Source organism: Piliocolobus tephrosceles, chromosome 9, assembly GCF_002776525.5.
Source record: "Piliocolobus tephrosceles isolate RC106 chromosome 9, ASM277652v3, whole genome shotgun sequence".
Lineage (NCBI taxonomy): Eukaryota > Metazoa > Chordata > Mammalia > Primates > Cercopithecidae > Piliocolobus > Piliocolobus tephrosceles.
This window is the reverse complement of record NC_045442.1, coordinates 26,948,238-26,970,629: the sequence shown is the minus strand read 5'-3', so window position 1 is coordinate 26,970,629 and position 22,392 is coordinate 26,948,238. Positions and strand designations below refer to the sequence as shown.

Genomic DNA, 22,392 nt, shown 5'->3' with positions numbered 1-22,392 from the left:
GCCTACTCATTGTGAATTCCTGATATCACCCTGCTTCAGGGCTGGGGAGACAGATAGGTCTTGCTTGCTGGTGGGATATATGTCTCTCTTTATGCATGACCTACTCATATCAAGCAGATCCCTAATACAAGGAAACGATCAAAGCAAATGAGAACGGGGGCTCATATTAATCCAGATGAAAGCAGCAGTCGCTGAAAATCTATAAGCTGCCATGTGTTCATCTCCAGGGTGTACGATTTCTGTAGAGTTACAATGGAACATGAATCCGGTACACCAAAACCATACACTAGTTAAACAGCAGTGGCCTTGTATGCTGGCCCCCTCTGAGAAGCCTCATCAGCAGTTTCCTGGAAGTAGCTGCTGTGGAAACAAGCACTAATTGGATAGTGGTTTGAGGATTCAAAATAGAAAAAAAAGAAAAAAAATTTGGAGTGGTGCCCGCAATACAATCGAATGCTGGGGTCCTAGAGGAAAAAATATTAGCCTACTGACCTCCCTCAACACACTCCTCACAAACATTTATTTCCCATCTTTTCTTAATTAATTTAATAATCAAAATTCATTTAATTCCCTGTATGGCAGAAAGAAGACTCAAGCCCAGCATGAGAAGCCTTTTCAATGGGGTCTCTTGAGAATCTGGTTTTCTTTTAAAAGGAAAAATTTTAAAAATGAAAACACAATAAGAGGTACAAAAGAAAGTTGTTCAGTACATTCACCTTCTAGTACTAGTTTTCAAGGAGATGACATAGATTCCTCCTCTTCCACTATGGATAGAGGGCCCACTATGGGCTGAATTTACACGCGTAGTTTCAGAAGAAATTAAAAAGGGTCTCTTTTCAGTTTAGTCATGGTTGAAGAAGAGGTGAGAAGTTCTTTCCACTGTTTAGTTTCCTCCTGGGCCTGTGCAAAATTACATCTTCAGCTAAAGTCAACTTTCAGCTCCAGAGTAGAAAAATGTTCTTATTAAAATAAGAGACATCGTATTTGAAGAGCAAAGTCACCAAGTGAAAGAAGCTCTGCTAGAAGAAGATGGAAGGTTTCAGCCCAAAGCAGTTCATCCCAGTGTCCTCTGGGGCCTCAGTTCTATTGCCTTACATTTGGAAACACTTTAATTTCTGAGAATGGAATGAGTTCAAAACTGAAATAGACCATGCAGCCTGGTGCAGAGGAAAGAAAAATTAATGGAGGCATCAGAAGGCCTTAAATTTGGCCTCTTATGAAGCAGCTGGAAGAGATCAAAGCAAACCACTCCAGCTGCATCACCCTCACTTTTCTCATGTGCAAAATGAAAGACTTAGAGTAAATGAGGTGTTAGGTCTCTACTAGATTTAAAATTGCCACTGACTTTTGGGCATAGGGAACATTTGGAAAACACATAAAAGTTAAAGCTGACCTCAATAAATAAGAGTTTTTATTTAGGGGGAGGAGGCCGTCGGGGGTGGGTTGTAATGGAAATCTGTTGCTTGTACCTGTCCAGCATCCAGTTGCTTTGTTTTCTTTTGGTAACCACTTCTCCCCTTCTGCAGTTCATGTGGTTCCAAGGAGACTGACTTCCTCACCCCTCTCTCCACCCCCAGCACTGTGATCAAGGCCCGGCCAGTAAGACTCAATTTCAGGACTGCTGTTAGAACTTTCAGGAAATAGAGTTTAATTTCTCGGCTAAGCTAGGGCTGCTAAGAGTCACTGCAAAGACAAGGGCAGCTGGAGAAAAATGTAAACATAGAGGAAGGCAGAGATGAAGCGCAGGTGAAGAGGGGCCAGAGAGAGAGACAGAGAACATAATGATGAGATACTTAAGCACCAAGGGAGCTTGTTGTCCTTGAAGCTATGACTGCTTCTACACTCTTGGGTTCATAAGCCATTTCATTCCCTCCTTTGCTTCAGGCAGCATGATTTGAACTTCTGTCCCTAGACCGCACGCGGAACATGTGGAAGGTGAACCCACCTCCGTGTTGTTTCCGTACCACCACACATAGGTGAGGGTGCCCACTTGGCTGGGCCACAGCACTGCTGTTGCATTGACCTCTTTATTCTTTGTGGTGACAAAGGGAAGAGACAGGTGCACGTGCTCCAGGGGACCTAAGGCACAAGAGAAAGAGAGGCCATGGAGGGGGAAGAGCTTCCTCTGCTCTGTCCTCCCTGCTCTGAAGAGAACACACACTTACTCCTGAAGCCCCCAAAACCTGGCTGCCATATTCCCCGAAAGAAGTGTTCACATGCTTTCCCCACTTTGGAGAAAGAGTACGTTGAGCACAATTGCACCTTGACATTTTGCACTTGCCAATCTTTCTACCAGCTCTAAAACCTGAGTTAGGTGTCTGTAAAAGTTAAAAAACATTACAGGTAATTTATGAAGTCCTTAAGAACAGGCATCATTTGAGATTTCACAAGGCGATGCAGTCTTTCCAAGAGGTTGTATCCTTGGGGGTGAACCAGAGTTGTGAAGACCTCATAGAATCCATGCTGGTGAAGGGTGGGTGGACAAATCTTCAAATCACTCTCCATGTAATTACCCTTTATTGTTTATTGGGTTTTAAAGGTCTGTGTATGTGTGAATGTGTTTGTGTATGTGTCTGCAAAGCTGTCTAGTTAGGTAAGCATGGCACACATACTGTGTTTGCGGTTGAATTAAGTTCAACAAGGACAGAGGTATGTGTGTGAGTAGACAGAGAGCTCTACGGTTCTCAGAAGATGCTCACTTACAATATAGAATGATTTTATCTACAGAGGCCTATAAAAACTGGAAACCTTAATTAGATGTACCAACCTCACAAAGATGTGAATGCCCTCTTCATAAAGAACCACTAGGACCTTTCCTTTGACCCTCAATCTTCTCTTTGAGTCACTGTTTGCAAGCAAAATGCAGCTTCCTATGCATTTGCCATCCCCATCTTGGTCCCACGAGATGGAGGAGAGAGAGAAATACCTTGGGCCTATTCACTTGGTTTATTACCTCCTCTTCTGCTTGCCCTTTAAATGTGTTTCCCAGAGTCCTGTGTTGAGACTTTTTCACTCTCTGCACACTTTTCTACTAGGCAACACCATCCGTACCTTAACCTTCAAATGTCAAATGCATGTGAAGGGCTTGAACACCCCTTTCTGGGCTCTAGACTCCTTCTGGGGGGGGGGCTAGACTTCTTTGGCTCCAGCAGTCAAATGTTCTCAAGGACCCTGTTATTTCCCTCTCCTGTACTCTCTACAGTTTGGTGATTAACGCTGATATTCATCCAGGAGCCCACTACAGAAACAGAAAGTCAATTTCAATTTCTTTTTTGTCATTCACGTCCATTTAGGAAACTGACAATTTGGGTCCATAAATATCTCTAAGATATTTATCTCACCCTCCCCAATCTGGCGCCCTGGTTCATACTCTAAGCACTTTCTCATTTCTCTTCCAGATTTTCCTGCCTCTAACCTTTCACCACCTGAATCCATCCTCCAAATGGCTGCAACAGTAATTTTTCTAGAAAGCCAAGCTGATCATGTTATTCACACTTGTTCAAAAATAAGATTCCCATGATCCAGCTGGGTGTGGTGGCTCATGCCCATAATCCCAACACTTTGGGAGGGCAAGGCAGGTGGATCACGAGGTCAAGAGGTCGAAATCATCCTGGCCAATATGGTGAAACCCCATCTCTACTAAAAATACAAAAATTAGTTGGGCGTGGTGGCGTGTGCCTGTAGTCCCAGCTACTCGGGAGGCTGAGGCAGGAGAATTGCTTGAATCCAGGAGGCAGAGGTTATGGTAAGCCAAGATCACACCACTACACTCCAGCCTGGTGATAGAGCAATATTCCGTCTCAAAAAAAAAAAAAAAAAAAAAAAAAAGATTCCCATGATCCATTTATAATAATGATAGCTAACACACATTGATTTAAAATTTGTGAGACAGAAGACAGAGGCTGAAAACTTCTTGAGGGTAAGAATTCTTCATATTTATCTTCGTACGCAAAGACTAGCAGAGTTTCTAAGACATAATAGATGCTCAAGTATTCACTAGGTAAAACAAATGATATAACTTCCCATGTCTGCCTTTGTTCACGCTACTCCATCTTTAGAGAATGAAAAGTCTGGTGATCAGCATACAGAATCAAACTGATCTTCTGGCTCATAAAGCATATGTTGCGAAGCAGTTGACTATAAGCCGGACCAGTTCAATGAAATAACAAAAGGGTAACATTTACTGAGTGATGACTACAACTATATGTTCTGCTAAGGACTGTTTTTCTTATTCTGTCCTCATGAAACAATCTTATGAAGTAAGCACTCATATCCTCCCCATTTAGAGATGAACAAAGTAAGGAGACCTTCCCTAGGTCATACAGCTAGGAAACATCAGTTCTAGGGTATGAACCAAAGCAGTTTGGTTTCAGAACCCTTGTTCTGGCCAGATGACAAGTGTTTGAAAGAACCTTTCCAGTCAAACAAAATAGCTATTAAGAGTTGCTGCTTCCTGATCAGGTAAATATGTCCCAGGCATTGGAAAATGCACTTTCCACCTGGTTTCATTTATTGCACAAGTCTTGCTGTTTCCCCATCAAGTGGTTTGTTCCAGCAAGCCACGTCCTGGTCCACCCCAGGGCCTTTGATTCTATACACCTTTCTTATGGCACCTGTCAGTCTTCAAGTCTCAGTTCCAGCATCCCCTCCTCTGTGAAATTCTTCCTGAGTCCCTGGATCTGAGTTAAATGAATCCATTAGAATACAATGACTAGATAAGCTATGCTAGAAATGCTAGTTCCATTCTAAAGACGTTCACTTTGTCTCTCTGTCTCTCACTTTTTTTTTTTTTTTTTGAGACAGAGTCTCACTCTGTCACCCAGGCTGGAGTGCAGTGGCACGATCTCTGCTCATTGCAACCTCTGTCTCCCAGGTTCAAGCAATCCTCCTGCCTCAGCCTCCCAAGTAGCTGGGACTACACACAACACGCCACCATGCCTGGCTAATTTTTGTATTTTTCGTAGAGACAGGGTTTCACCATGTTGGCCAGGCTGGTCTCGAACTCCTGACATTGTGATCTGCCCACCTCGGCCTCCCAAAGTGCTGGAATTACAGGCGTGAGCCACTGCACTTGGCTGAGCATTTTTTAAAAGTCATAAACCAGAGTAAGAACAATGCTCTATGTCATTGTCTCAATGAAAAAATTCGAATCTTGTTAGTAAAACATGGTAATTCATTCACTCAGTCTTTTTGTTTGTGTTTTTTTGTTTTGTTTTGTTGTTGTTTTTGAGACAGAGTCTCCCTCTGTTGCCTAGGCTGGAGTGCAGTGGCACGATCTTGGCTCACTGCAACCTCTGCCTCCCAGGTTCAAGTGATACCCCTGCCTCAGCCTCGCGAGTAGCTGGGATTACAAGGACCCGCTATCATGCCCGGCTAATTTTTGTATTTTTAGTAGAGACGGGGTTTCACCATGTTTGCCAGGCTGGTCTCGAATTCCCAACCTCAGGTGATCTGCCTGACTCAGCCTCCCAAAGTGCTGGGATTACAGGCATGGGCCACCGCGCCCGGCCAGTGATGAATTTTGTAAGAGAAATTCAAGACACATAGTACGTTGGCCTTGTAGGCCCTGTAATACGTATATATGTGTTTGTATAAGTTCACGCTTACATGCATATATGTTATATATGTATACACATATGAAATTTATCTTTCAGATTCCCACAGCATCTTTTATTCATTTACTTTTCACGGGTTTAAAATACCTGGTTCCTGCTATCCAAAAGCCTATTCTTTGACCATCTCTGTTCATCACAGAGGGTGCAGTATGCCCTAATGGAGCCACAGAGGTGAAACTCCAGACCCTGGAGGCTCCCAGCTGGCTGGCTGCATTAAGTAGAGAGCTGAACGGGCAGATATGGCTCCTTCAGACAGGTGCCTGCAATGCACAAAAGGGACAGTAGGTGGCGCTGCATCATTCCATATGAGTCTTTCTGGAACGGTGGTTGAAAGAATTGGGGAATTGTGTGACTTGGGTTTCCCTTCTCTTTTCTTGTTTATAGCCCTCCTGTGCTGCAGGAAACAACTGACGCCTGAGGCTGCATATTGTGTGTGTGTGTGTACCGGCTGCTGTGGCCTGCCTGCAGCATTTACGTTCCAGAGACCTTTGGCCACCTAATTAAATATTGTGCACATATCATATTGCTATTTGTCTGCAATGTTTTAAAAAGCTACTAGAAGAAATAAGAGTGATTCAAACCATAAAGTTGAGATCCTAAAACGGAGTTTCTCAAACTCCAGTGTACATAAAAATCATACTAATCTGTTCAAAGCAGATTATGATGCCATACTTCCAGGAATCCTAATCCTTACCCAGGTCTGGGGTAAGACCCAGAACACTATATTTTTATCGTTCAATTTGGGGGCAGGTGGCTCATTAGGCCACACTTTACAAAATCCTAGTCTGACATTTGCTGGTCAATAAAACGATGGTGTGAACAGTTGAAAAACTACATGGGTTTTCAAGCTACACAGATAATTTTACTCTAAGATGGGGCCAGAAAGTCTTCTGCACATGGCTCCTACATAAGGGAGCAGCTAAGGGAAGCGGTTTAGGAAGGACTAGAAGATCCACCTTATCTTTTTTTTTTTCTACTTCCTGTTCCGCAAGTTTGCAGTCTTCGCTGATTTTTTTTTTCTGCAAGACTGGCTGTGACAGGGCAGCTTTCTGAGCAGAAATCTGCATGCTCTGTAAATCCTCTGCACCATCCGACTGAAGGCAACACTGGCTGCAGCACGTATCTCATTAGTTTGCAAACTAGCAGAGCACAGTGAATACTATCCCCAAGGAATTAGCAACTGTCAGGCTACAACAGATTACCAGGCGCCCAGCAAGACCGGGCCCACTCCTGAAACACTAGGCAGGAACATCGGCTCCATTTGTTTCAGATGACATTTGCAAACCCATCTTTTTTTTCAAACCCTCTGCTTTGGAATCAAATCACCTTTCTGCACTGGAGAGTGGTAGGAATGTGTATGTGAGACAGGCAATGGGCTTTCAGGATTGCCCCCAGGGTAGGAATGGGGGAGGGACAGAGGACAGGCTTGGTGAGCTAAGAGTTGCTGCTAATTCTCCTCTCCCTCACAATCCACTAAGTCCAAATGTATATGCTACTTTGTGATGATAGAAAAATCAAGTTTTACTAGGTGCCAGGGTACCATATATTTTGCTTGATGGGACTTTTGGGAATGAGATGCGCATCTGCTTGACAGAGGAGAACATCGAGGCTCAGAGAGACGGAGTGACTTCTCCAGGCATTTGAACCAAAATCGGGACCTAGTCAGAATGCCCGACTCAGTCCAATGCTTTTTTTCCCCTATAAAGCCACCTCTCACTGCCATATCATGGCACTTTGGCACCTACAGTCACTCATGACACCCTCCAGCTTTAAGATGCTTGAGAGTGTGACTCAGTCATGTTCTTGTGCTGACTTGCTTTGAGCGTAAAGTGAGGCCAGAGTCACAGTGCTTCTCCAATCCTTGATTTCTCCATCTGAAAGACAAGGCCAGAAGTCTATTACGGTATAGATGTGAAGATGAGCAAAATGAGTTTGTGTGCATAGCAAAGCACCCTGGATCCTTTAGGAGGGAGGTACTAACCAGGCATGTCAGAATCTGCTGAAACAGTTATGACATGAGTTGATATGTCTGTGAGTTAGCAAACAGCTTCAAACATGACCTTGTTTTTAACACAATTAGTACCAAAGAGCCAGGCTTAGAAAAAAGCTCCATTATATGAGGCATGCTTTTCCAACCACTTAACCCAAGATGAGTCTACAAAATCAAATTCAGAACACGAAACATTCCATTACAAATTATCTTCCTCTAAGATTAAGGTCAAATATTTTATCCAATCAACTAGGCTAATGAAATGAAAGAATTGCAAGTGAATGAGAAACTGGTTTCTTTTAGAAGGGTTTCAGCAGCCCTTAATCTTGAGCAGAGACAATCTCTGTGTGTGTTGTTTTCCTCTCCAGGATTTTGTTAACTAGGGAGGAGTCTTGCAGGGGAGCAGTAGACACCTGAGGGGGTATGATCACACACATAGGAATGAGAAAAAGCCTACAGAGTGACAAAGAGGTGAAGCTATGGAAGATTTAATGGGAGACCCAGAAAATTTAGATCAGAAGCTGATATTGGCTTTTAAATCAGTATTTACATGTGATTGGACTACGGTAGATGTATAACAAATTTGTGGTATACGGAACACAATTATAATTTGTAAGGAAGCTAGTTCTGTAGCAAAATTACCCCTTATGGAATAAGCTATGAGATATGATATGATCTAGGTCGGAGCCATTCTCGGCAAACGTGCTGTCATTTTTATTGCAAGTTATTTTTGTTACTAATCATTAATGTTTGTGATGTATTTTTAAATACTTTAATGTGATCATTTCTATGCTATCATTTCCCTACATACTAACATATAGGGAGGTATTATGTCTTAGTGAGTGGCAAGTCCTGAATGTCTATATAGGACGACTCAGGAATGGCAGTTAGATGGAAGGCAGCCCCCGTGGTGAGTCCTGAACTATGTAGTTGTGCAACAAGCACACTGCTTCTATCCAAAATGTTTGTTTCTTCAAGATGGTCTGTAAAGAGTAGGGGGTAGATGGTAAAAGCTATGGAGGCAGTTCCTCCAATCCCAAGCCACTCTTGGCGCTGACACTGACCTTAGTTAGCAAGAGCTAGGATCCTTGCGGCAGGTGGACCTGAGTCTGAAGCATGGTTCTGCTAGGTAGTAGGTCGGCCACTTCAAGCAAGTAACTTAAGCTCTCTGAACCTCAATACTTTTTGTAAATAGGGTTACTAATAGTGCGTACTTCACAGGACTGTTTTGAGAAGTGAGATAATATACATTAAGAACCTGTTTAGCACAAAGTCTGGAACATACTGTAAACTGCAGCCAAAAATAGACAGACCGAGTTGGCACACTGAGAATCATGTGTGACTTTGTCTAGACCCAAATAAAGGAGGGCATGTTTCTTTGAAGCACCTCTGCCATGAGAGTATAGGAGACAGGGATCAGAATTACTGACATGTTAGGAAGACTCAACAACCAAAACATCTCTTGGTCATCGCTTAATAGTCTTGCTCTCTCACTGGACCACAGTAGCTAAAAAAGAAAATGTTCTAATTGATACTTTCTGTATTCAATTTTGTTCCATGGGCAAGGTGCAGAGGAGAGGCATGGAGTAATGATGCCTGGCCTTCAGACTCTTGGACTAAAACTTGACATTTGAACAAGGCCATTCATATAAAGGAGCTACTTTCATTTAAAGGGAACAATTTCGTTAGTAATCAACAAAAGTCGTATGACTGGGAAACCCCTTACACCTAACATATCAATGACACACGAGCACACATAACTTAGAAGTTGTTATTGTCTCATCAAACTTACTCACATCTTTAGAATCCCCAGTGAGGGAAAAGCTTTAGCATTTCTTGGAACTGTTTCCTACCACAGTTTCCTTAACATTGTTTTTATACTCTTTCTCTCTACACCACCTTCTCTCCAACACCAAGTCATCCACAGATAGAAGCCCAGGAAACATATTTTTTTTAGAAAAGGAGCAAAACTCTAAAAGGATTATTAATAGCAACATATTATGAGAAGATGGAAATAATCAGATGGTGAGAAATTTCTTTACTTGGGCTAATTCTCAATGCATTAGATTGAGTGGTGCATGTGGATTGTTTACAACAATTTCTGACCCCCCCAAAACCAAATTTATTTGTTTCAACCAAATAGCTCTGCAAGTTGCTCAGGCCCAGCCTCCAGATTCAAGTGTCGCATCTTCAAGGCACCCGGGGTAGGCAGGGGAAATGCAATGAGAATTTGAAGCAATCCAGAGAGTCCAGGATTATTCAAATTCTACTCTTTGATTTCTTCTTACTCTTTCCTTATTTTGGTCTCTTAATCATTTCTTCCCCATTCCCCTTCTGCTAAAAGATAACTAGTGCACTTCTTCTAGATATAAAATTGTGAATTCGATTTGAAAGGACACAATGTTTAAGATAGGTCATAAACCAACAACAGTAATAACATACAAGTTACATGTAAGTACAGGACGGCGCTGTCAGAACCCAGACTGTTGTCCACCTGCACGGTCACACGGAAAATGCCCACGTTCTGATAGACGTGTTTGATCCCATCTTCCGTGGAGCTGAGATTGACGTAAGACACCGCAATACCATCGCCGAAGTCCACTTGGATGAGTGTCCGCTGAACATCACCCTGAAAAACAGCCCAACATCAGAGGGAAGGAGTCAGTGTTCGGCTGCTCCTGCCTAGGGGACTGGGGACTATGGCTTGTCCTAGTCCCTGGCTCAGGCATGACAGCAGCCCTGGCTCGCTCCTACAGCTAGGAGCATCTGCCTGCCTTTGACAGAATCCCTGTGACATTCCCTGGCAGGCAAGAGTTTGCTATGATGGATACACTCCAAATCTGAAGGACACCAACTACTGTAAGTTTCAGGGATTTGAAAATTAATAGTGCTTGATTATCAGCTGCAATGTGATACTCAGTTCCTCCAAAGGCTTTGGTAATAGTCTTAGCATCCACAAGGATAAAAGGTGTACACACACAACTTAAAAAATTTAGCTTACCTGGGTCAGGCGCAGTGGCTCATGCCTGTAATCCCAGCACTTTGGGAGGCTAAGGCAGGCAGATCACAAGGTCAAGAGATCAAGACCATCCTGGCCAACATGGTGAAACCCCTTCTCTACTAAAAATACAAAAATCAGCTGGGCATGGTGGCACATGCCTATAGTCCCAACTACTCGGGGGGCTGAGGCAGGAGAATTGCTTGAATCTGGCAGGCAGAGGTTGCAGTGTGCCAAGATCGAGCCACTGCACTCCAACCTGATGATGGAGTGAGACTCCATCTCAAAAAGAAAAAAAAAAGAAAAAAAAAATTTTAGCCTACCTGACTGACATGGTAATGGACCACTCCACTTCCTGTGTCTTCAGGACCACCCCTCAACCCAAATCCCCCTCGTTATTTCTCGTTCCCTAATTGTATCATAGGAAGGATGGAAGACAGTTTGCCTGATATCTGATATGACATTGGACTCAGCACTGTTATTATTTGAGATAATAATGGTTAATTTTTTTATGCTTCAGTATTTCAAACTACCAAAATGATCTCATCTTATTCTTCACAGATTTTTAGTCTAGTCTGGAGAGAGGAGTAGGCAATCTTTTTTACAGATCTACTTTACAGATGAAGAAGCTGAAGTCAAAAAAGATGTCATCACTTGTTCAAGGTTAACACAGCTAGTCAGCGGCGATCCTGGGATTCTAACCCACCTTTCTGCACTTCCAGGTCATTCATTATAGACAGAATATAGCACTGTGGGCAATCAAGGCTCTCCTGGGCATGAATTCTCATGTGCCATTAACAAGCTGGAAGACTTCATGCAAGTCATTCAGTCTCCTTCAGTCTCAGTGACAAATCTATGAACTGGGTATAATAATACCTTACTGTCTTAAAGAGCTGTTGTAAAAAATATGCAGGAAATTCATTACAGATTAATTCGTTATCTGTAAAATGCTACATAAAAATGACTGTAAATCAATGTAGCTATAAAAGACCTATTATTGTCCCTTTAAAGCTTAATTGAAATTGTGTGGTTCCAAATTTCCCATGGGTAGGCAGAAGAAGATAAATTCTGCATTATAAAATCCCAGACCTGTAAAAAAAGAAATGGCCCTTTGGAACAACAGTTTAGATTCTTAAGGAAAAAAGTTTGCTTAGACCCCATTGACAAAAACCAGCTTCCTTCACACACAGTCCATCCTTTAACAAATTTTGTTGTTGCTGTTAGCCTTTCCCACTTTCAGGAAAGAAAAAAAACAAAACCTTTGAACTAGAAATGTATTTTCGATTAAGTAAGGTTCATATGGTATCATATTTTTTGAAAAGGCCAAGTTTAAAATGTTGACATTTAAAAGATTAATTCACAGGGAAAAGAAAAGTGGTTCAAATCCTATGAATCTGTGTGACCTACTCCTCTGCTCTATGCCCAGCCAAGCATTGTGTGTGGGGCTCACAGCAGTGGACTCACAATAAGTACACAGGCACAAATTCTACCCCAGGGTAAAAAGAGAAATTCCATTCAAAACTACAAAATAAATATCCACAAGCCCAGACATTGTGCACTTACTTGAATTCCCTTCACTAATAAATATAAATGTCAACTATTCTTGTTGACGTGCCCTTCATTTAAACAACCAAAGTGGACTGATCAATTTCTCATTCTGTTTCCAGTAAGTTTCCACTCCTAATTTTTAACAGAGTTGCCAGGAAGACAGCCCTAGGTGTGGGCATGGGGAAAGAGTCCACTTTTGAAGCAAGTATCTGAGGGAAATAGTAAGGATATCTGGGGTTCTCCACGGAATAAAACAAGGAATGCAGTTTCCACTAGAGAGGGGGAGGACATGAGGGAAGAGGGAGACAGACAAGTTTAATGTACTTTGTGGCAACAGCGTGAACATCAGGCAGGGGCCATCATTTGCAAAAGGACAGAGGGGAGATTCACACCTTCAGTCAACTCTACTTCAGCCTCCACTGAGAAAGAGCAGACACACAGGTGGGAAGAAGACAACTTTGGCTGCCATTGCTTGAGTCTACCTTGCCTTGCCCTTTCTGTCTGGTCTTCATCACTTCCCTTTTGTTGTCCTGCATCAAGACCAGTTACATAAAAGCCCTCCAATTTCTATCTCTCTTGATGTCTACTGTCTGTCTTGCTGCGTTTTGTTTCATGATAGGATTCTTCATTCTCCATTCATGGAATGTTCTCTGCCTATATAACGGGTGAAAGGATGGAGCTACTCAAAGTTTGGACTAGTGCATCAGTAAGGTTTCCATTACAGAGTCAGGCTATTAGGGTGTTAAGTCAGGTATTTTACATATAATTATATAACAGATAATACTTTAGATGATAGAATCAGGTATTAAGTTTAACATGCACCTGACAGCCCCTGAAGACAAAGGCATGGAATTCTCCAATCAAATGTGAAGTCCCCAGGACCTCCTGATGTTGGGACAGACCTCTGGGCTTGGACTCTGCACTAAGAGATAAGAATGTCAAGGGGCCATGTATGACGGCAGAAGGCAGCAAATTATATTCCTGCTGTCACTTTCCACTAAAGGTGGACAAACTAGATTCCATGCCTTTTCCTTCAGGAGCTCTCAGGTGAGTGGTAAGACTAATACCACTGTAACAGCTTCATACTGGGGCTCATCTGTCATTAGATTCTGGTGTTCCTGGGCTCAAATGACTGCTGGAAGCAAGGATGCCAGCCACTTTCAGAGAATAAGAAGCTGAGCAAAGGGATGGCAGCCCAAGTCCTAATAACTATTGACTAGGCATACTCACCCTACCAGCTCTCTGGTCATTCGTTCACCCAACTGTCAGATATTTATTGAGTGTCTATCTCATGTCAGTCACCAAGTGAGAAAATGTTATTAAGCAAGCAATAGCTAAACAAACAAAACAAATATGGCCTGGGCTTTCATGAGCTTACAGACCACTAGTGAAACACATGTACTTTAATTAACTAATTATGCAAATGAAAATTATTGCAGGGTGACATGAAGGAAAGGTACATGGAGCTGTAAGCTTTTGCAATACGCAGGACTAGAGAGCTGATCTGATTGGGAATTTCAAAGTAGGCTTCCAAAAGGAAGTGATATCTGAGCTGAGAATGCCTGAAAGAAACAGGTAAATTAACCAAATGGAGGAGATGAATGAATGAGGTACAACTGAGAGAGTGCAGGCCAGGGGAACAGAGGGAACAGATGTGCAAAGGCCCTGTGGTAGAGGGAGATAGTACGGTTGAAGAAATTAAAAAAGAAGGAGGAAACAGAGAGAGAACAAGAACATGTTACCAAATGAGGTTAAAGTAGAGAAAAATACCTTTTCGGACTTGTGAATCAAATTCCTGATTTTTATCTTTCTCCTAAGAGCAATGAGGGGCCATTGAAGTGTTTTAATTTTTAAATGTTTTTAAAATTTTAATTGATAATAATCACATATATTTATGGGGGCATATGTGATATTTCAATACATGTATATAATGTGCAGTGATCAAATCAGGGTAACTGTGACATCTATAACCTTGAACCTTTTTTATTTCTTTGTGTTGGAAACATTCAAATTCCTTTCCTCTAGCTATTTTGAAATATATGATAAATTATTGTTAATGATAGTTAACACTGTACTGTGCTATAGAACATTAGAACTTATTCCTCCTGTCTAACTGTGATTTTGGACCCATTAACCAATCTCTCCCTACCCAGCCTCTTGTAGCTACCATTCTACTCTCCTATTCTGTGAGATCAACTTAATGATTCAAGTGTTCTAAGTAGTGGTTTAAGGGAAGATGGCATGATGATATTTTTAATTAAAAATGATCACTCTGGCTATGATATGGAGATGAACTGGAAGGGGATCCAAGTGTGCTGGAAAGCCAATTTGGAGGTATTCTAGGATAGATGATAGTAGATTAAACAAAAACAAACAAACAAAAAAGCTCCAGCAGAAAATTATATGCACCTTTCTGTCAAAATTAATTCTCATCGTTTATTGGTTTTGAAATCAGTAATTCTGAGCCTTTGATATCAACATCTCTTTTAGGAGTTTTATTTCTTAATCTTGATGTCCAACTACTACCCAAGATCCAGCACTGTTTTGAGGCCTCTGACAGGATGCCCAGTCCTGCTGCAGTCTGAGGTCTGCAGCCGATGCTGGGCTGTAGCTAAGGCTGAGGTCCTCTCATTCTGATTGTTGAACATTAGGTCTTCTTGTGGTCGGATTCATCTGAAGACGAACACTACAGCACAAGTTGATGCTATTCTTACTTGGTTTTAATATGATGAAAAAGCTTTACCAGGATGCTTTAGGATTGTAAATACTAAGGTTGTAATAAGGCTGGGAATGGAAAGACTAAACTCATTGTTTGTGGACTGGAGCATAATCACAAACAAAAGTGACATAATACATATGCAGCCAAGATTAGCAAACTTCGCTAGAAAAATGAGTTGCTGGGTGGTACTAGGGTAGATTGTGTGAAGTCCACGGATCTGAGAAGTGTCTGGTTAATGGCTGTATCTTCAGTGCCTTAATGCAACGCCTGCGAATAATCCTTTTTAGTTCCATACAGTCTGAAAATTGCACATTTCTATTGTGTTTGTCAAAATTCTTTCTTATATATTATCTCATGTGGATGTTAGGACCCTAGGAGATAGAAAGGACAGGTGTTATTTATGTCTGATACACCAGAAAAATCTGGAGTACAGAGGGGATAAGTAAGATGCATAAAGTCACGCAGCTAGTTAGAGACCTACAAAAGGGTTTAAGAAGATCTGTGCTTTGACTTGACCTATTCAGTTCAGTTCTCTTTGAGTTTCTTTAATTGAAATTCCTTGCAATATTTCTCTCAGACCAAGAGGAAGGTGGTAACAAAGATAAAGTATTATTTTCTTTTCTTGCTTGACTGTATTCCTGGCTTTGACTCTTTTCCTCTCTAACAATGATAGGTTGGCATTTACTCAACACTCTGCTTCTGTCTACCCGCTAGTAAAACAGTATCATGTTTAAGCCATAAAGAAGATAGAGAATATGAGAAACAATTGGTATTCATATTCAGTAGTCAGTAAAGTCATGTGTATAATTAAGTGAAAAATACTTCAATCTAATAAATCAAAAGAAATCATTTCTGAAACTAAATCCAGGCTGGCAAACATCTAGACTATTATAAAATTCTTTAGATCTAATGCTCTTTAGTCACATGTCCTAATACAGACACAGAATTGAGAAGACTAGCTCAAAAGAAGTTCCTGAGAAAGGCACAAAACCCACATGAAGTCCACGTGATGATTCTATTCTCCAAGGGCATTGCTGACTTCTAGAATAGAAAAACAAATGTATCAAATGGCCACCAGGAAGCCAATATTAACCTGAGCAATGAAAGGTGTGTGAACCTATCAGTTCCTGCAACACAGATTCACAGAAGAATGGGAAAATAAATGCTATGGAAACTCAACATGGACAGCCTCAGTCCAGAAATGAGACTCCAAGATGTCCCTTAAGGCATCAGAGACCCATTGTAGACAGATACCAGGCTTGTATATCAGAACCTGGTCCATGCAAACACAGCAGTGGCCCTGACTCAAGCTTCGTATGAGCAAAAACTGCATTGCAGAAAAATCACTAGTATAACCCATTTTTAATGAAAAAAAGCAACAAATAACACAGTAAATATAATAAATCTGTGTGTGTTTGTGTGAGTACGGAGAAAGGTGACAGCAAAGGTAGCCCAGACTGTTAATATTGATTACCCTGGAAGCACAGTGAAGTGAGGCGCAGGAAGAGATCAGCAGGATTAAAAGAAAGGAGTGAATGAAGGGAAATACGTATTTCTCCAAATTTAAAAGCGGGTAGAGGACTGTATAACACAAGAAACATTATAAAATACAACATTATACCTCTACTATTACTGTAAATATTTTAATATGGATTACATACATTGGAAATAACCAATGTAACACAGACTTTACTTTGACTGATGATGGAATATAACCAGCTGGATTTATGTTGTTATTTTTGTGCTCTTTTGACCACAAAGTAAGATTTTTCACACATCATTAAGCAGCACTGAGTGACAGAAAGGAAATCAGATTATTTCAGCCATTTCTTTATATGACTAAGGATATTTAGGTAGAGTAGAGCATATGAAATAAAAGTAACTCACCATTATCCTGCATACCCTACTCTAAGGAGGTAGACTCAGGTTAGCAAGGTCTCAACAAGAAGTGGAAAAGGAAATAACATTTCAATGTACCCTGGTATTCAAAGAGGAGATTTCATCAGCCAGTGTAGTAAATACATGGAGAGAAAAGCTATCCTCCTGTGTTTATTCAGAACAGTGAACTATGGCATGCGACTTTGTACACAAAGTGAGAGTGCAAGTAAGATTGCTCTAGTTGGGTGCAGTGGCTAATGACTGTAATCTCAGTACTTTGGGAGGCTGACGTGAGAGGACCACTTGAGTCCAGGAAGTCAAGGCTGTAGTGAGCCATGATTGCACCACTGCACTCCAGCCTGGATAACAGAGTGAAACACTCTCTCATTAAAGAAAAAAAATAGAAAAGGAAAATAATTGCTCTAGAAGATCCCCTGGGTGGTCACTAAGGGAGAAGAGAGGAAACATATCTTGAAAGTTTACTGTGTCAGAAATAATAGCAACTACTTTCTATATATTATCTTATTTAATCTTTGTATCAGTCTATTTTCACACTGCTATAAAGAACTGCCTGAGACTGGGTAGTTTATAAAGAAAAGAGGTTTAATTGACTCACAGTTCCACATGGTTAGGGAAGGCCTCAGGAAACTTACAATCATAGTGGAAGGGAGAGCAGGCATGTCTTGTGTGGTGGCATGTGAGAGACTGTGTGTGTTGGAGGAACTGTCAAATACTTATAAAACCATCAGGTCTCTGAGAACTCACTCACTATCATGAAAACAGCATGGAGGAAACCACCCCTATGATCCAATCACCTCCCACCCGGTCCTTCCCTCAACACTGGGGATTATGAGGATTACATTTCAAGATGAGATTTGGGTGGGGACACAGAGTCAAACCATATCGATCTTCAACCCTAAAAGAACTCAGACCTGTTCAAATTTGCCTAGAGTCACAAGACTGGTTTGAATCAGGCTGTTCTTAACTCTGAGTCCAGCACTCTTACAACTCGTTCACAGAAAACACTCAAACTACTCTGGTGCTCATTCCCAGATGGGTGCTAAAGAATGAATTCACTGATGTGTGAAACCAAAGAACTTTGTAAGCTTCGCTAACTACAACCCTTTAGAGGAATGCCAAAGTGACGTAAGATGATCCCAGTGTAATATGCCAGACTCTATAAAATACCCCAGAAGCTTCAAAATGTGTTTGTGAGGGTTCCTGGTAGTGTGAGTGTTTGACAAAGTCTAACATGACTAATCAGGAAAGAAATGTTGTAACTGTGTTGGACCTTCTCGTGTGACATTTTATAATAGTAAACTGAGCTTTTATAGAACAGGAAAAAAACAAACCTAGGATAAAAGGCAGCTACATACAACCTATCTTCTGTTCCCAAGCAAGTTATTTGTCCTCTCTGACTTCTCTTCCAAGAGGTACTGCCACTGCTGAAAGCCAAAGTTTCCACACCAGAGCAGCTGGGACAGAGTGCTCCCAGGACGTCTGGTTTGAATCATGCCCTGCAGGTGTTTCTTCAGTTTCAAAACTGAGCTCTGGACAGTGACTTCAAGATGTTCAAATCCCTGCATAATTACAGAGTATTGTCAGCCTTTTCCTCTCGTCTGTTCAAAGATGGTTTTCTAAAGCACATGTCTTTCTCCAAATGTGCACACCTCCTGAGCTTCTCTGCAAGCAAAACCTACGGTGAATTTGGATGCTCTGACCTGGGAGATGAAAAGTCACCACTGTGAAGAGGATAGTGCAGAAGGTTTTACATTTTTTCTAGAGAACTCAGATCTGTCAAGGCCAGGAATTCCAGAGAGAGCACACTTTGAACACACCAAATCATTTGCCTAGATTTATGACATTTTACTTTCTCTCAGATGAAATGAAGATGGCTGTTTTTTGGGCCCTTCTGTGAGGTCTCAGATCCTTGGGACTTGACTAACTAAAAACCCAAATACTTCTGGATCTAATGCCCAGATCAAGACATTCCAATAGCAACATCACAAAGTGGTTTAATCCTTCCCTTGGAAATGGGTGATAGTACCATGTATTTCACTGAATCCCAAATTTCCCTTTTGTGTGTTCTGTACTTGGTGTCTGGTTTAAAATGGAACAGAATATATAAGGCAGGAGGAATACTTAGCGTGTGTAAGCAGATAATGACTATGAGCTGGGGCCTCTGTACTCTATCTAGATATTGTGGTATAGAGAGGTTCAGAATCTTGACCCATTGCAGTTTGGAAGCACTTTTTAGATAATAACGGGCACTGCTATACTGTTAGCACTGCATGGTGGCTGTAGGAATTACATCAGCAGGCTCTGGCCGGAAAACTAGGGGGCTGCCAAATGACATAAATCTCATAAATGTTTTTGAATGACTTTTGAAATTCACTCATAAAGTAAAAACATTCAGCTATATAATTAGAACAAAATTATATATACTTTAAAAATAGTAGGAAGTTTCCTTTAGGAATAAATCTCTATAGAACCAGGTTTTCCTAGTAGTAAAACATGTAACAGAAATATGTCAGCAGCATTATTAGAAGAAATTTTAAAAAAAGAGAAAAAAAGCATGGTATATTCATTGGCAAAATATAGAAATACATAAAATGATGACACAGAAAATTGAAATCACCCATAATTATATCACCCACTGATTACCTTGTTAACATTTTAATCAATGAGAATGCACGTGGACACAGATACCACTCCTATAACACTGGAATCACTATACTGTTTTTAGCATTATGCGGTCAACATGTTTAAATAGCTTAAATTTTTATACCCAGTATCACTTGGTGGTCTTAACCAAGTCATAAGACCTCTTCTATGAAATGGATATATGATTTCTTGCCCTGGAAGTCACTTCATCCCCCTCCTAAATTATTAGGTTATTGAGAAATTCATTTTAAAGAGGTGCTGCATGTGAAAGAGGTGCCCTACAAAAAAGTTAGGTGGTAATCTGGGAATTAGAAGACCTAGTTTTATGTCCTTCGAAAAACATTGTTTATTTGGACCTCAATTTCTCTACCTGTAAATTAAAGATGGGAAGAGCCGATGATCCTAATTGTCACTTCCAAGTCAGATAATCTGTGATTTTTACAATTCTATTATTCTTGTTATTAGCATTATTGTGAATCAACACATATATATTCTAACATCAATTTGTGCTGCTGAGATAAGCTCAGATCTCAGGTAAAGATGTGGAACTTATTCAACTGCTGCTGTCGTAAGATGGAGACTTTCCACTGCACGTTAATGGTAGACCAGCTTGAGGACTGAGCAGCTGAGCAGAGGGTCATAGAGTAACAAATGGCAAAGTGCAAAGCCAGAAGCCGGAGGAAGTTACTCACTCAGATAAGGATTGCATGGTGTGATGAAACCTTGATTCAGGGCTGGTGACCACCCAAGTGGATGAAGTGGGACATTAGTATTGTCAGGGCCTAAAGTAGGCAGACTAGAAGACTGAAAATTCAAACTGAAGACTATTTCATGAATCCAGCCTCTGGGATGTTTGCTGAACTGGAACTGTTAGTAATGAGCCAGGTATATAAGTCAGACTAAAGTTCTTAGCAAACATCTCTTCTTTGAGATCCTAAAGAACAGCAATATTCCAATATAGTTGCATTTGTTTTCAGGGCAGAGAAAAGTGGAGCCTTAGAAAGGGTTGCTGACCAATCCAACTTGAACTTCAGACATTAGGCTTCTAGGTAAAGGCAACCTATATTGCCTGCCTCATTTCCTTCAACAACAACAAGTGAGAAGAAATTAAGTGGCTCAATTTCCTTGCTAGAGTCAAAGAGAATAATGCTGAATGGAGAAAGGAGTAATACACGAGAAAACTTCGTCTTCAAGGCTTACTGAAATCAGCTTCCACTCCTTTGTGTGGAAGAAGAAAACAGTTGAGGTGTCTATGTCAGAACTAAGCTGGCTTAGAAACTGATACCTGCCTCACAGGGTCAGGAGATCGAGATCATCCTGGCCAACATGGTGAAACCCTGTCTCTACTAAAAATACAAAAATTAGCTGGGCGTGGTGGTGCGTGCCTGTTATCCCAGCTACTCATGAGGTTGAGGGAGGAGAATCACTTGAACACAGGAGGCAGAGGTTGCAGTGAGCTGAGATCACACCATTGCACTCCAGCCTGGCAACAGGGTGTGTCTCAAAAAAAAAAAAAAAAAAAGAAAGAAAAGAAACTGATGCCTGCCTCAACATAACACTGCTTATTAACCCTTTGTGCCACCACTAAAGGCTCCAAATAACCTTTTCTCCAGATGAGAAAGTAGGTCAAATTGTCATGAATTCAGATGAGTGAGTATCTCGTAGAAATTTTTATCAACAGCCATCTTCTCTACCATCTGATGGTTGACAGCATCCTGCAATATTTATGAAGTGTTATTACACTGTGGGTACTTTAATGCTCCCCTAAGTCTTTCAATGTATATGAAATTACGAATCATTGAAATCTGTCTAACAAGGACACAGTCCTCACGTTTTGGAGTTAAATCTCACAAAAGTGATAATCATGAATTTTCCTTATTAAGTTTCAGTCTTTGTATGTAAATTGAAGTATTAAGACAATGAGATACAGATCAAAGTTTTAATTTTCATCCCTTGCCTCAGATTTAATTTAAAAGTCTTAGATTATGCAGAGAATTGCGTCTCTTTACTCTTACAGCTGTTTAAAACAGATTTAATTATCTTCCTTAACACGCAGATACTACTTCTGCCTACCAGTTCTCTCCAACAAATGCCTCCCAAATCAGTTTTGTTGAGTTCTTCAGACTGATTAGGGCCTTTGCCATCTATCCTGTGCCTTCAGGTCCTTGCATTGGATTTCTCTGGGAAGCTGAGTTATTGTGTTGAAAGTCTATAGGCTCATTAGGTTCTCATTAGTGGTCCAGAGGACATCCATCTTGAGCGAATCTCCAAGCACAGAGATGCCACCTCTCACTGCCTGCTTGAATCTCAGTGCAAAACACCTTTGATCAGTTTCCTAAAAGTCAGGCATAGTTTGAAAATGTTCAGCATCTTAGATTCAACTTTATGGACTTCTCTACTCCTCTTCCAGTTGGTTCTTGGATTAACTTCTTTATTTTTAAGGCAATAATGATGCCTAAATGCATTGTGTGTGTTTGTGTGTGTGCACACGTGTGTTCTTCTTTCATCTGCCACAGTGAGTCTGGGATGGAAGTACGACTGCTCCTTTGCCTTGTGCTGCTAATGAAGGTTTTGTCATGAGAGTACACTTGGAGAGAACCCTAAAAACAGCAGGAAATGAAGCAGGTGGTATTGTAGACATTGGAATTTTTCATCAACCTCAGAATAGCTATGTGGCTTTCTGAGTAACACATCAGGTGAGCCAAGTTGTGGGATTTTGGAGGAATTGTGTTATGGAAGCATTTCTGTCATCTAGGTTTTGAGGGTGACCTCATATGCTATTTGCAGGAAAGAATCCCATTTCTTGCACATATTAAATCTGTAATTTTCTGGCTTGAGCACATACTACTGTATATGAAGTTGTAAACTAGTAGCAGTGTACCTAGTCTTTAATTATTTTCTGGCAATAAGAAGTTCTCTTTGCTCTGGTTTTAGCAATGTTTTCATTGATATTCTTATGCTAGAATTAGGACATGCACTA

General features: G+C 41.0%; 1 protein-coding gene across 5 annotated transcripts in view; it reads right to left on the bottom strand.

Annotated features, from left to right (window-relative positions):
• Positions 1-22,392, bottom strand: part of SORCS1 (sortilin related VPS10 domain containing receptor 1) — a 600,060-nt gene that overhangs the window by 45,278 nt on the left and 532,390 nt on the right. For all 5 annotated transcript variants that reach the window (XM_023206217.2, XM_023206215.3, XM_023206213.3 and 2 more), the window contains exons 19-20: positions 10,048-10,234; positions 1,946-2,079 (exon numbers count right to left, since the gene is read on the bottom strand). In XM_023206217.2, coding sequence (XP_023061985.1) covers positions 1,946-2,079; positions 10,048-10,234 — 321 coding nt within the window. The remainder of the gene's footprint in view (positions 1-1,945; positions 2,080-10,047; positions 10,235-22,392) is intronic.